Source organism: Branchiostoma floridae, chromosome 4, assembly GCF_000003815.2.
Source record: "Branchiostoma floridae strain S238N-H82 chromosome 4, Bfl_VNyyK, whole genome shotgun sequence".
NCBI lineage: Eukaryota > Metazoa > Chordata > Leptocardii > Amphioxiformes > Branchiostomatidae > Branchiostoma > Branchiostoma floridae.
In genome coordinates this window covers 5,340,007-5,354,820 of record NC_049982.1, presented here as the reverse complement: position 1 = coordinate 5,354,820, position 14,814 = coordinate 5,340,007, and the positions used below count along the sequence as shown (strand labels likewise).

Below are 14,814 nucleotides of genomic sequence, written 5' to 3'. Positions count from 1 at the left end.
GTTCATCAATCTTGACGACTTCGTTTCCGGGATCAATGAGACTTAGTTTTCGCGTTTTCAACTGTTTTCTTTCCATTACACCTCCGATATCGCACATCCAGGACCGCCATGTTGCTATAGGGTGATCCATTATATCAAAGGGGGGGAATTTTAAAAGTAGGTTATGCGAGAATAAGCTTTTCCCAACAAAGAAAGATAAATTCCTTTACAAATAATACAGATAAGTTTCAATTCTATTTTAAATATATAGTTTGATTGTTATATCTTTCGTGTTGAAACATCTGCCAAGGACACACATACACACCCTAAAATTGAATGGCTTGAGCCGGAGATCAGCTGGGTGCCACTGGTTGATTGCCATCAGAAGTAGCAGAGAAGTACGTGGTTCTTTACAACTTTAGATAGTAAGTCACATGCGTGAGTTTGATAGTTCTGTAATGCTATGAGCAAGTTGTTTCGTGGCTACAGTTCCCAGTAGTTAGAGATGTGAAGGAAACATTGCGGATGACCCATATTCATTCTGGACTTTGTGCCATCCAGTGGCATGTAGTCATCATCATCAACATGTAGTAGTAGGGAATATAATGTTATGATCTAGCTGAAGCTCAGGAAAATTGATGTGTTATTTCCGATTGCAGTCCGCAAAAATACTGTTACAAAATATTGTATGCAGGATTTCAACATAAAAGGACCTATTACTTTAAAGTCTGGAGAGTCAGATACAATCACAATACTACTAATAGATTGCAACAGGAATGTCAAGTCAGGAGAACATGTGAAAAAAAAACGTGGATATGCAATTTCTTATCACTCAGGTGTCAGATTGAAAATTTTATGTCCCTTATCATTGGTCTACCAATAAAAAGGCTTGCGTCGGCAGGCCAGTTGGGTCATCGGAATCACAACTTTTTTTCCGAGGCTTGACCAGTACTTAACGTTAACAGTTCGACCAACAGGTCAAAATTTTATATACTAGACATGCTACTCACTCCTCATATCTTACCTACCCCACGGCCCACAGAGCCAGCATGAAGGATCTGGGAGAGCACATGACACTCCTGCTACCTACAGGGCGGGTGTCACCTCATCTGTCACCTGCTACAAACCCGTCATCTGTTGCACACCTGGCCCCTGCGGCACCTTTGGTGGTGCTGATCGGGTGGCTCAACGCAAGCCCCTCTGTCCTGGGGAAGTATGCAGGTACCATATAGTGGAGTGATGTGGAGATAGCCTGGTATCCAGCCGTATTATAGCTCCCGAGTCTCTTCTGTCCTGTCTGCAATTAGAGGACAGAAGTGAGCTATAATACGGCTGGATACCAAGCGTATAGGCTAATGTGGAGTAATAATGACCTTTTTTTTAGTTCTTTGACTAGTCTAGATCACAAAAACAGGGCAAGATGGCTATTAAGCCAAAGCAAGATTGTATGTAATTGCATTCTTTGATTTTTAGCGATACAGTGATGTACATGTAGGGGCTTATCTGAACTCAGTTGAATTTATCATCAGGAGCCCCTCCCCACATGCAGACCCTCATATTGTGTATAAAGTAAGTAGGAAAGTGGAAGATATTTTCTTGAACTGCCCTCTTGCCCTCCTATTGTATTTCTCCTTGAACAACCATACATGACAATGACACAGACCTCTCCCTGCTTTATTTTCCAGAAGTGTACACCAATCGTGGGTTCCAAGTTCTCCTGGTGAGGTCTCGATTCAGCCATGGCACACAGCCTGCTACGGGACGTCAGCTCATGACCGACGTTCTGGACTTCCTGAAGAAAGAAGTCTCCTCTCAGCCCATCCTTCTCCACGTGGCCTCCATGGGCTTCTACATGCTCGGGTGGATGGTACACCTCATGAATATTCATGAGGACAAATATAGTGCTGTTAGGAACAAAGTTGTAGGGCTGGTTTTGGATAGCCCTGTTGCCGACGGTAAGGGAGCCTTCAATGGCATGGTTGTGGGTTTGACCAGTTGGACTGTGCTACAGATGGTCATAAGGCTTGCAGTCAATGTGTACTACATGTTTGCAAAACGGGTCGTCAGCAAGTATGATGTTCTAACAGACAGTATAACAGGAAAGCCTATTCTAGCTCCAGTCCTGGTGCTGTATTCCATGGATGACCCAGTGTGTCAGGTGGATTCCTTGCAGGTGTTCTTGGGAAAATGGAGGTCACTGGGGATTGAGGTAACAGAGCGCTGCTGGGGAACGTCGACTCACGTAGGGCACCTGGTGAATCACAGGGAAGACTATTTGAGCGCCTTAGATGGGTTCCTTGCTCGACTGCCACTGAACAGGACTCCAACATCCAAATTATGATACATAATGCACTACCTATCAGCATATCATAAATGTGCAATAAACTGTTATCTTCCACCTCCCATGCTAATCTATCACAACCTTGTATTAAACTTGATGTGAGTTAATCTTGAGGCTGTATAGGATTTTTATCCACCATCGGAAGTCTACTAGAAGGGCCCATCCCTCCCCTTCCACCACCATTTACCTCCCCAACTGAAATCAGTTACCAATTTTGCACCTGGGTGGAATGAAGACAGTCATGTAAAGCCTTCCCAACGACACAACAGCTAGGAATTGACCCCGTGACATATAGCCCAGCCACAACATGATATAAGACAGATTTCTATCATGTCAGTGTGTCATAAGCATATAATATCTAATAGAAACATTCATTCAAAAGTGCTGTGCATAGAGTTATGTGTAACAACACTAAATCAAAAATGTACCTGGCAGAAAAATAAAAGTTAAGTTGGCAACCTGTGTTTAAGTCTTTCTCTTTGACCAGTAGCATACAAAAGTTGTATTTTACTTTTAAATATTACAACAAAACACAACAGTAACTTATCAGCATCACACAAGCAAACCATGCCTAGGAAATAAATCATACTTCATTGCCAAATAGCAAGTGTCCCATTCAACCAACAAAAGTCACATGTTCTTCCAACACTACCCCCCCCCCCCCCCTCCGTCAATGGGACATTCCACGGGGAATCCCCTTTCCCAGAAGTCCTTAAGGGCGTCACCTGGGGATTTCCGCTTTTCATAATCACGACTTTGGACGTTAGCTTAATCTACAACAAATAAGGTGCAGAGATAAGGCTTCACCCAATCCTAGCTGTTCGGTCTCTTCCCTGATGCCGAGGGGGATTTCTGGCAGTACAGAGGACCATGCAACGCAGACGCCAGGGGGCCAAACAACACTGAACAGGTGTCAGAAGTCATTTGTTTGTAAGTCAAACAATTGGCACGTTTACCTTAGTAACATAGCAAAGACTTGCGATACCAGTAGTCTCCAAGCAGACCCAACGGTGCCTTAGAAATAGTATCAAAGTTGGCAAAGGAGTAAGCCGGCCAAAGGGAGATAGCCGGCTAAGGGAGTCAAACGGGCACCGCTACCAAGTCCCTGGCCAGCTTTGATATTATTTCTAAGGCATCGTTGGGTCTGCTTGGAGACTACGTACGATACCAGGGCTTGCGCAGTATCTTGCAGAACAGAACGTAATTGTTAAGGTGAACATTGTGAAGTTTGGTGAAGAATAGGCCGTGGATCATTCCTCCACAAAAGTAGATACGAGTAGTAGTAGGCGGCGGATTGGAAATTGCGGGCACAACGAACAGGTGTTTTTTTACGTCTTATTCCTAAGTTCAAGATTACTATATGATATGGATTTTGATTCGTACGCAAAGAAAAACGCTGCTGCCACCCAATAGTAAATGTACAGTTGCCTTATTTGGCGTTTATCTGGGAGGGAAGTTGCTACGGCCCAACTGTCGTTAACTTTGGAATTACCTTGGCTGCCCAATGGGGGAAACCAATGCTTTGATAAATTGATAAGTCAGCTAGCTGCTCAGATCAACCAGTGGCATTTGCCCTTTTCTAGAGAAAGAGAGATCTGTCCAGTGATGATTGCTAGGTTCGTACTGTTTAACGGACGACGTCGCTGAGACCAAGGAGGTTCCTATTTTAACCTCCTTGCTGAGACTAAAACATCTGTGGAAGTTTTGCTACCAGTATACATGTATTCGTCTGGAACTGCATTACCGGAAGTTACATCATAACGGTCTCATCCGTAGTATTGTATTTAATTTTCGGCGGGTATATACTTTTATTGTATAATTCAAGAAATACTACCGCAGAGACCTTTGTTTATATGTACATTGTATTCTCGGTCGCAATGTGTAGCTCATTTTTCTCTTCCGTAAATACATTACGTCACTCGCAAGTAGTATAGTAGGAAAAGAAAATATTGTATTCGGGGGGGGGGGGAGCTATGTGTGTATTGACATCGATTAAGCTCAAGTTACGACCTTAGTAGTAATGATGATGAGTTAGTACACAACTTTTCGCTAGCTTTGTCATGTATGATACAAATGAGTGCAAACTCGTAACCGATTTCAACCGGGGCACCTTGCAACTTCGATTTTTTAGGGTGGCGAGTTTAAGGAGCCCCGGTAGAAACTAGCAAATTTGGTGATTTGTGTCTGATTCTATGGAGTACTTTGCTTGATGTTTTGTAATGTAGGTATATCTCAACTAAATATATTCCTTTTTTCATTTGAAAGATGTTGCTACTTTGTTAATCATTGTTTCTCGTCTGTCTTTTTCACAGAAAATTTTCCATACAAAGACCAACGAAAAGTTAGAGAAAAGTGTGCTTATTTTTACGCTAGAAAGAACTATAACGTTATGTGGTTTTGAATTTACAGGGAAACCTGGAGGCAACGTAGAGATGCTCCTGGCATGTTCCCAAGTAGAGAGTTGACTTAGAACGTATTCCAAGCATATAACGTTACCTGCAAGCTAAAGGAGTGTCAGTAGCATCAAACATGCAAGCAGAAAAGACTACGCTGTTAGCAGCCGTTGAGAAACTTCGTGAATTGGACCGTAAGTTTAAAAGTGGTTCTGATCTGGATGCTGTAGAGAAGGGATACGCACGCAAGTTAATTGACGCCATCGGTAGTGATGATGAAGTCTTGGAGTGTGAGGCATTGAAAGGTTTAGGGGATTTGTACTTACACAAAGCAAAGGTATATAAACATAAGGTAGACAACTTCAACAAGGCATGTGCGTTGTACACAAAACTCTTACAACATTGTTCAGATGACGAGAAGAAACAAGTTGCACAGCATCGTATCAAATATGCTGAGAAATGTACGAAGCTAGCGTACAGCCAGTCACATGCACAATCAGAGATTGGAACTTCTGAGATTGGAACAAATATCACATTAGATGTGGCAAAAACTCTGATGCCAGTGAGAGGACCAAGGGACAAAGGGAAGTCCCAGATAAAAGGTCATGGAGAAATGCTTGAAAGTTATATAAATTTCTTTGCCAAAGCCATCGTGGACAGACATAGATGTCTGCAAATAGAATCTTTGAAGAGCCTTGGAGATCTGTACCTAGAGAAGGGAAAGGTTGGCAAGGACGAGACAGCATTCAAAAAAGCAACCGGGCTGTACCAAAGGGCGTTGAAACGGTGTGACGACATAGATGGTAGGGCAACCCTGGAGCACCGCATCAAGTATGCTGCGAAAGTACAAGCAGGAAAGGTGGGAATGTTGTTGAGATCCAGTTCATTATATATATCTTTATGCATATTTATGATTTAGAACTCATTATTTGACCTACTAGTAGTAGGGAAATACGATTTCATTGAACACAATAAGTAGAGTTTCCATTATGCTTTGACAAGTGTTTTTCTCATGTAAAATTTACCCACATTAGTCAGCTCTTGTTCCGTGACTGGCAAATATCATTCCGGTTAGCTTGTGTCTTCGCACGCTGATACAAAAAGGTCAGCAAGTACTAATGATGTGACTATATCATGTTTTTATTCCAGAAGCGACAAAGATCGAAATCGGGGCTATCTAAGGCCAGAAAAGTTGGAAGCGACACCAGATCTGTGTCTCTTCTCACTTCGCGTCTGTCAGCTCTTGGCATCAATAGTCAGAGGAACGAGGAAAGGTCCGTATCGCAGTTCATCCGTCTTTTAATATGCATTACGTTCTAGTGTGACGTGTAACATAAAGCTCCTTCATAACTATGTTAATGATGTGTTTGTTCTTTACAGAGGGGATGCAGGAGAGAGCAACACCGTACTCGCAAACGTCAGTAACAAATCACAGGAAGACACTGATAGGTTTGTGAGTTTGTCGTCATTTAGATGTGTGTCAATATAGACACTGATGTTTTAAATTGCCACTGCAATTCTTTTTTTAATTTTCAACATTCCCACGCGGTACATGGTAATGTTCATTCAACTGTACTATCAATCTAAGATATCTATCCAAAATAGTTTGTAATGGCTATTTCCAGTTTACAGTAAGGTTACATAAATATTGCAAGTCGAAAACAAGCAAAATCCCACCATATGCATATTCAACCATCCACTATTTCCATCACTCTTTCCCAGTTTATACAAGAAACATCTACAAGAGGGTTGCAGGGCCTTGCAGGCAAGGGACCTGGAATTGGCAGAAAAAAACTTTGCAGCTGCACTCAAGTCAGTCCATGTGAAAGGTTAGTGTTGAAAATAGAATTGCTGTGGACTTCAAAAGTTGCCTGTAATATGGTCTTTGTGAAGTTATCCTTTGAGCACAGTACCTTCATTCCTGGTCCAAGCAGATTGCCGTAGTCTATTGGCCTTTCTTTAGAATCAAAATTACATCGTTGTCTATAACTTTCTGACCATATAGAGTCAAGTACAGATCAACACTGGAAAGAAGCAGAGCCCCTTCACAGGTTGAGCAATGTCTACCTGATCAGAGGAATGCAGTCGAAGGACGGGGGAGACTTCACCAAAGCAGCAGCACTGAGTCATGCCGCACTTGTAAGATCGCGGGGAGAACATGATGAGTCTATCAGACAAACAATCTTGGAGATAAATCAGTCATTCGTTAGTCACGTGCTGGGTTTGGAACAAACTGTAGACCTTGGTGACGCAGAGAAACACAAACTGCAGTTGAGAGAACATCGAGACTACGTAGAAAAAGAAATAAAAAAGATGGACGAAGAAGCAGATCCTTATATCCTTCATGACGACGACCCAAAAATCACAGAAGTGGAGAAGCAGAGAGTGGAAGCAGTTAAAGCATTGTTTGATGCAATTGCCCACGAGAGAAAAACATTCATCACTAGTCTCGTAGATGAGTGTATGGGAGTAATGGGTCCCCCTCCCTGCAAGTACGCTATGATTGGCCTGGGTTCGCAAGCCACAGGGCTAGTAACCCCGTATTCTGACCTGGAATTTGCCATTTTGATAGAGGATGAAACAGATAATAACGTCAAGTATTTCCGCCATCTCACTCATTATCTACATTTGAAAGTGATCAATCTGGGTGAAACCATTCTTCCGCCTATAGGAATTAAGTCTTTGAACGATTTCTTCTCAGACAACGATCTGGACAACTGGTTCTATGACTCTGTAACACCACGTGGGTTTGCCTTCGATGGAGCCATGCCACATGCCTGCAAGACACCCCTTGGCAGGGGTACAAAAGAACTTATCCAAACACCAAGCAAGATGACCAATGTCTTGCAAGACGACCTCACGTTTCATCTAAAGAAAGGCTACCATCTTGCTAGTGTATTGGGGAATGTGTGTTTGATCACGGGAGAGCAAGACTTGGTCGATGAGTATAACGCTTTATGGACCCGACAGCTTCAAGAAAATAGTGGGATAAAGTCTTCGCTGCTAGCAAAATCTGTACTTAGTGAAAATGCGCCAATGTTCCAAGTTCAGCCTCTGACCGCCAGTATGCTGAATGTCAAGAAAGAAATCTATAGATTTGCGAGTCTTGCAGTGTCATGTTGGGCGCTGCTTGAAGGTATTCAGCCAACTACAGCCTTTGAGACCATTCAGAATCTGAACAAGAATGGAGTAATCAACCATGAAAACACACATCACATGATGGTGATGATTGGCGTCTCAGCAGAACTGAGGCTGCGGACATACATGGGCAATCGTAGCCAAGTCGAAAACATGTCAACTTTATCGTCAATGTCGAGCAAAGCAGACGTTACGGAGAATCTACAGAAGGTGTTCTACTTCTCAAATGCAAAACAGCTCATGCGATATTACTACACAGCAAGACCGCTAAAGCACTTTTTGTCACAGTTTGACGACAGTCGGCAGCCGACACTCCTATTTGACAATTCTTCCAGGCTACAAGCAGAGGTGTACAGAAGTCTGTGTAATTACGAGAAATCAAGAGAATGCAATGAGCAGGCGCTGCAGGACGATTTATCCAAATATGGTAACGCTGCACATCCAAACATTGCCCATTCCCTTAACAGCTTGGGTGGCGCCTGGAGTGACCTTGGTGACAAAAAGAAGGCCATCGGCTATTTTGAGCAGGCACTAGATATGAGACGGAGTATCTATGGTGAAAGCACCGCACATGCTGACATTGTCGTGTCACTTACTAACTTGGGTAACGCATGGATTGAACTAGGGGATCAAGAGAATGCAAATAGTTATTATGAACAGGCATTACACATGGCGCTGAGCATCCATGGTGAGAACACTGCGCATCCCAACATTGCCGGGTTGTTGAACTGCATGGGGGGTTTATGGAAGAGCCTCGGTGATTATCATAAGGCCGTCAACTATTTCGAACAGTCCCTGCAGATGAACCAAGATATCTATCGTGAGAACACTGCGCATCCCGAAATTGCTGCGCCACTTCACAACTTGGGTAACCTCTGGAGAAGGTTAGGAGATTACCGAAAAGCCGTCAGCTACTATGAGCAGTCGCTTATGATGGAGCGAAGAATCTACGGTGCCAACACTGCACATTCCAATATAGCCAAGACACTACACGACCTGGGTAACGTCTGGAGAAACCTTGGTGATCCCAGTAAGACATACAGTTATTACGAACAGTCGCTACGAATGTGGCAGATTATCTACGGCACGGATACGGCACATCCTGACACTGCCCTTGTCCTTAACAACTTTGGATGTGCTTTGAGGGATCTTGGTGACCATAGGAAGGCCATCGGTTATCATAATCAGGCATTAGAAATGATGTGTACCATCTATGGCAATAAGTATGTGCATCCTAACACTGCATATATTCTAAACGACCTTGGCATTGCCCATGGAAATCTTGGTGATCATAAAAAGGCCATTAGCTATCAAGAACAAGCATTAAAGATGTGGAGGTGCATTCATGGTGAGAACACTGCTCACTCTGGCATTGCTCAGTCACTTAACGACCTGGGTAACACTTGGATGGAGCTTTCTGATCACAAAGAGGCCGTCAAGTTTCATGAAGAAGCACTGCGGATGAGACGAATTATATGTGGGGAGAGAACAGTAGATATTGACATTGCCATGTCCCTTAACAACTTGGGTAACGCATGGAGTAGCCTAGGTGATTACAGAAAGGCATTGGATTATCAGAAACAAGCACTTCAGATTCGGCGAAGCATCTTTGGTGAAAACACTGCACATCCGGACATTGCCGGGTCACTCACAAACTTGGGAAGATGCTGTAGCCACCTTCATCATTCTCGAAAGGCAGTCGAATATCAAAAACAGTCGCTACAAATGCTGTTAGCAATTTATGGCGAGACCACTGCACACCCTGACATCGCTCATTGTCTAAACATGTTGGGTACCGCAGTGAGGGCCATTGGAGATCAAACAAAAGCTATCAGCTATTACGAACAATCACTGCATATGATGCGGGAAATCCATGGTGAGAACACTGCTCACTGTGACGTTGCTGCCGTGCTCAACGAGTTGGGAGAAGCATGGAGAGAGTTTCGTGATTACCGAAAGGCCGTCAACTATTCGGAACAGTCACTACAGATGATGCAGAGTATCCTTGAAGATAACACTGCCCATCCTTTAATTGCTGCGTCGCTATACAACTTAGGTAACTCATGGGGGAGCCTTGGTGATCGATATCACAGTAAAGCCATCGGTTATCACGAACGGGCACTTGAAAGTATGAGAAGTATTTTTGGGGACAAAACTCCACATCCGGAAATTGCCAAGACATTTAACAGCTTGGGTACAGCCTGGGGACAGCATGGAGATCTCAGAAAGGCCGTCAACTATTTTTCACAGTCATTACAGATGTACAGAAGTGTCTACGGTGAGAATACTGCACATCCTGACATTGTGGCGACACTTAAGAATTTTGCTAAAGCGTGTGTAATGCTTGGCGATTATCAAAAGGGCCTCAGCTATTTGGAACAGGCAAAGCAGATGGAGCAGACGTTCCAAAAGGAGAACTGAATGCCTCCTAACGTTGTCACGGCCCTCTAAGGAGGTGTTTGTTGACACCAATAGATATTTTGTAATCTTGGAGCAAAAGGGCATTCTTTGACAATTGGCGACCTGCCACCTGTAAAGCCCTACTAGTGCTGTAAACTAACATTCCATACCTCTGTCATACTCTCCCTCTGCCGGGTCTTGTTACGTGGTGACCATTAAGTATAAAAACTCTGTATAAATGTTCTCCTAATATTGGATAACTCATTCTAGCTCTTGAATACACACCTAAAGATATAAATTATATAAGGTCCTACCTATATGAGATGTCAGCATACGAATAGCCAAAGATCGTCTAATAGAAATCTAGACCTTTAGTCGTACCTTCTAAGAACCCACCCACTATTTCCTTACCTTTGATTAAAGGTAATTCCGTTGACGGCCTTCATTCTGATTATGTGACCGTCTCTATAAACTTCAGACCATGAGTTCAAATTGTTTTAACCTTTATTCCATCAATCGCTTTGGATTATCGTAGCTAAGCTATGTAATTATTGTTATTTTCTTCAATTCATATTACTTGATATTTCGTAGTATTCTAACGAGTTTTATCTGCAAACAATATGTAGAAAAAGATCTTTGTAAGTTGAGTATCAGTTGTCATTTTCATACTTTGCAGATGTTGGCTTAATCCATTAATCAAGTACATTAAAACTAACCGATACTATTTTGCGACTATGTGAAGAAGGGTACCGGTATGTGTGCTCATTTGCTCCAAGAATCAGTAAAAAGCGATAGAGTTTGTACAATATCATTATAGGTTTGCAACCAGCACATCAAGATGACCAGTTGCTTTGTGTATTCTACAAAATATAATTTACAAGATACATATTACCTAGTACGCCATGTGCTTTTAAACGCCCTAATATGACTATGCCTCATAACCACATGGCATTGTACACTGTTCGGGCGCCAGGGCTAGCCCTTGGCAATAGCCTTCAGCTTGTTGGGTCGCCCTGACTGCATGCATTAATGCACTCAAACTACTACTTGGCCGACAGGCTGAATAAAAGTTCAAAACTTGAACTATGCGGCTCAAGATGTCTTACTGAGGGGCGCCGCAGTGCAGTGTGCAAGATGTCGGTACCTTTAGGAATAAATCTATTCTACTATTTACTACAGTCAAGCTAATAAATCAAATCAAAATTATGTACAATCTGTTTTTATCGGTTCGTGAACATTAGTGTTAATTAATCCTATCTGTGTAAAGTGAGGTTGACAATTCAGTTTTACAATTGCATACCATGTCAACGATGTGATTGAAAATGCATTGTAAATAATTTTTTCATATTTTCAATAAAGTAACGGATTTTTTTTTTAAACGAAAAGTATTGTCTTGTCACTCCTGGATGCCCATCTCAGCCTGGAGCACGCGCATGCGCGAGTATGTCTCGTCCCAGTCCACGTACCCGACCTGTAGGTGCCGCTCGAGCTCGCCCCCCGCCATGCTGAAGGCCGTGCGGTCGTGTAGGATATGGAGGTTGTCAAACGCTCCTCTCCAATCAGAGGTTAGGCTCCGACTGTTTTTGACGTTTTTTAGTCGTTTTTATCGGCTTTCTATTCTGTACCGTTTTCTTGATGTCTCGTTAGGCCGGGAGACATAAAAAAAAGAGTGCAAAAAAGAAATCCCGATAAAACAGTCGGAGCCTAACCTCTGCTTGGAAAGTAGTCAAACGCCAGCATGTCGCCTGGAAAACATGGATCAATGAATAACAGGTAGTATAGTAAATCATTATTTGCTAATGGGTAGTGTTTGCTAAAGAAAATTAGATCGTGCTCCTTTTTGCTCGACTGCTACTGAACAAGACTCCGACATCCAATTATGATAGATAATGCACTGTTTACCTGGTACATGTATGTATTATTATCATCATCTGTCAGCTTCATATGTATCATGTGCAATAAAAAAGCAATTTGCTGTTTGATCTTTTGCACCATGTCTACTTCGCTCTTGTAACTTAATTTAGGACCAACACGTAGCAGTCCAAATTGACCGTCTGTCATGTCGAAATTACAATTATCATATTAAATGTGTATGTTTATTAGATTGGAAACATTCTCTGTCATTCATTTAATAAAACTATTTAAAGTGATGTGCTTAGAGTGGTATATAGCAGTTTCAAAAGCATGTGGGTCGCAAAAATAAAACTAAAGCATGTGTTAAAGTCGTCTTCTTTGACCACCACCATACCAAAGGTACATGTACTTTATACAAGCTTTTTGCATATGTTAACTCAATACACTTCCAGTACCACACAACCAAACCATGCCCATTGCTGAAGACACTTTGTAGACCAGAAAAATAAATATGCACCCCCTTAGCTTAATGGACCATTCCACGGGAACCCCTGTTCCCAGACCCCCCACACAACACACAGGTGAGGTCACACCTGGGCACTTCCGGTTTTACCGATGGTAGTGGTGGCCGTGGGTTGACAACATTGAATGAATTGTTGAGAAAAGGCGAGCTGTTTTTAGGTCTCGAGAACAATGCAGAGCTCACAAGACTGAATAGGTGTGTATGGCTGATGACCATATTGTTATTATGATCTTATTATATGTCGTTGATACTAGATTACTAGTACATGCAGCACTAGCAACGATTCAATAGGTTTTGTATACGTACGGCCTGTGGATAGATCATGCGAAGTATTTCAGTTGTGTAATTCAATACGCCAGGACGCTATCACCTTGTTGACAATATGTTACACGATAGCTTATTGATTGATAAGAGTGAATCCATGATTGTTTTCGGGTTGCACTGCCTTCGCCGGTTCGAAACTGCCACGTCATCTGAGGGGATTTCCCGCGGGCAGAAGCGTTTATGACACTGCGAAGTACAGTCATATCCGCGGGTGGTATTTGCCAAATAACAAAGTGGTAGGTTCGAGAGAACGAGCCTTCTTTATGTACTCTCCAAACAGAGCTTAGGCTCCGGCCGGAAGCCCAGTGCTGACGAACATTTAAGCAGTGGAAATCCAGTGCGGAAGCCTGACCTTCTGCACTGAAACCGAGTGCAGAAACTTTAAGGGAGGGCGAGGGTTTCGTATATTTTTGCCCACGCCTTGTTTGTTTAGTCGTTCTGGCTTATTTTCACGTTGTTGTCGGGCTATTTATTTGACACATTTTCTTTGTTGTATATGTTGGCCTACTATGAGCAAATGAAAACTGACATAACAAAAACCCGACAAATACGCCATTGGCACACGCGGAAGCCTAACCTCTGCTTGGAGAATATCTTGCGTGTCTTTTTACCAGGGAACGAGAACGGGTAAGTCTGCGTCTACATAAAAGGCTTAGACCTAATCTAGCATTGCATCTATATTTTGGCAGTCACGGGTATGATCATTGTCTTCTTATATGAAATTGTAAATTTTCTCAATTATTTGTTTCTGCTGTATTTTGTCAAGAAATGTACGCAGACTCTAGATATTTTGCAAAGGCAAAAAATCGTAAATTTATTGTTTCAATCGCAAATAATTGTTTCCAACAAATCATTTTCAGCTTAGGTAGTGATCATGGAAAAGGTCACAACCCCGGGGCTCCACACTGACGGAGATATGAGTCTTCGAATTCTTCTAGTTTCCAGGAAAACAGCTGTAACGCGTCCAACAGTGTCGAAGAATCTTTGGATCATTGTGCGACGCTTACAAACGCTCAAAGTATGAGTCACACATACCGCATCTCTGGTCAGGAAGAGAGCCATGAACACAACAACAGCACAACTAGCATAACAGTAAGCATGTTGCGCGTGTCAGAAACGCTGTTGTCTGCTGAGGAAAGCTTTCAGAAGGAGTTTTTCCTTTTGGTGGAGTTCTATGAGGAATCGCTAGTATCCGCCATAAGGAATAACGATACGCTACTCGAAGTTGAGATTTTGAAAGGCATAGGCGATGCGAACCTAGAAAAGGGAAAAGTTGCTACAGATACGGCGGTCTTGGCAGATGCTGACATTTTCTACAGAGGGGCTCTTAGTCGATGTGAGGACCCTGATGGGAAAGAGGCCCTCCTTCATCGCATAAGGTACGCAGAGAGGGTCAAAGAACAGATTTCTGGCAAACAGGCTAAGGATGCGTCTTCGGGTCAACCAGGCATGAAAACAGAAAAGACCAGTCTGACCAAAGTGGCGGAAGAATTCCGCGAATTGGACCTAATCTTTGACAGCGGTTGCAATTCGGATGATGTAGAAAAGGGATACGCACGCCTGTTAATTCATGCTGTAAGTTGTCAAATTGAAGTCTTGGAGCGTGAGGCATTAAAGAGTCTGGGAGATTTGTACCTACAACAATCCAAAACGATGGTCCACAAGGTGGAGGCTTTTGACAAGGCCTGTGGATTGTACCGAGAGGCGATGCGATGTTGTACAGATGAGGAAGAGAAACAGGTCTTACAACATCGCATCAAGTATGCAGAGAAATGTACAAAGCTAGTATACAACAAAGAAGGTACGAAACCTGAAGTCAAGAAGACTTCAGCTAACATTACGTTGGAAGTAGCGACCACTCT

At 42.7% G+C, this 14,814-nt stretch overlaps 2 protein-coding genes across 2 annotated transcripts; both read left to right on the top strand.

The window, feature by feature from the left end:
* Positions 1-1,028: 1,028 nt before the first annotated feature.
* On the top strand, positions 1,029-2,591 carry LOC118413082 (transmembrane protein 53-like). The gene is made up of 2 exons (XM_035816228.1): positions 1,029-1,200; positions 1,665-2,591. Exons 1-2 carry the CDS (start codon positions 1,029-1,031, stop codon positions 2,318-2,320), a joined length of 828 nt encoding a protein of 275 aa, XP_035672121.1. The 3' UTR covers positions 2,321-2,591.
* A 2,231-nt stretch (positions 2,592-4,822) lies between these two features.
* On the top strand, positions 4,823-10,283 carry LOC118413081. The gene is made up of 7 exons (XM_035816227.1): positions 4,823-5,572; positions 5,863-5,987; positions 6,094-6,162; positions 6,436-6,542; positions 6,719-8,881; positions 9,653-9,850; positions 10,213-10,283. Exons 1-7 carry the CDS (start codon positions 4,850-4,852, stop codon positions 10,281-10,283), a joined length of 3,456 nt encoding a protein of 1,151 aa, XP_035672120.1. The 5' UTR covers positions 4,823-4,849.
* The last annotated feature ends 4,531 nt before the right edge of the window (positions 10,284-14,814 follow it).

Coding starts and splice junctions, on each gene's coding strand:
- LOC118413081 (XM_035816227.1), top strand. CDS start 4,850: ATGCAAGCAGAAAAGACTACGCTGTTAGCAGCCGTTGAGAAACTTCGT. Junction 5,988..6,093: donor AGTCAGAGGAACGAGGAAAG/GTCCGTATCGCA, acceptor TGTTCTTTACAG/AGGGGATGCAGGAGAGAGCA. Junction 6,543..6,718: donor CAAGTCAGTCCATGTGAAAG/GTTAGTGTTGAA, acceptor CTGACCATATAG/AGTCAAGTACAGATCAACAC.
- LOC118413082 (XM_035816228.1), top strand. CDS start 1,029: ATGAAGGATCTGGGAGAGCACATGACACTCCTGCTACCTACAGGGCGG. Junction 1,201..1,664: donor TGTCCTGGGGAAGTATGCAG/GTACCATATAGT, acceptor TTTATTTTCCAG/AAGTGTACACCAATCGTGGG.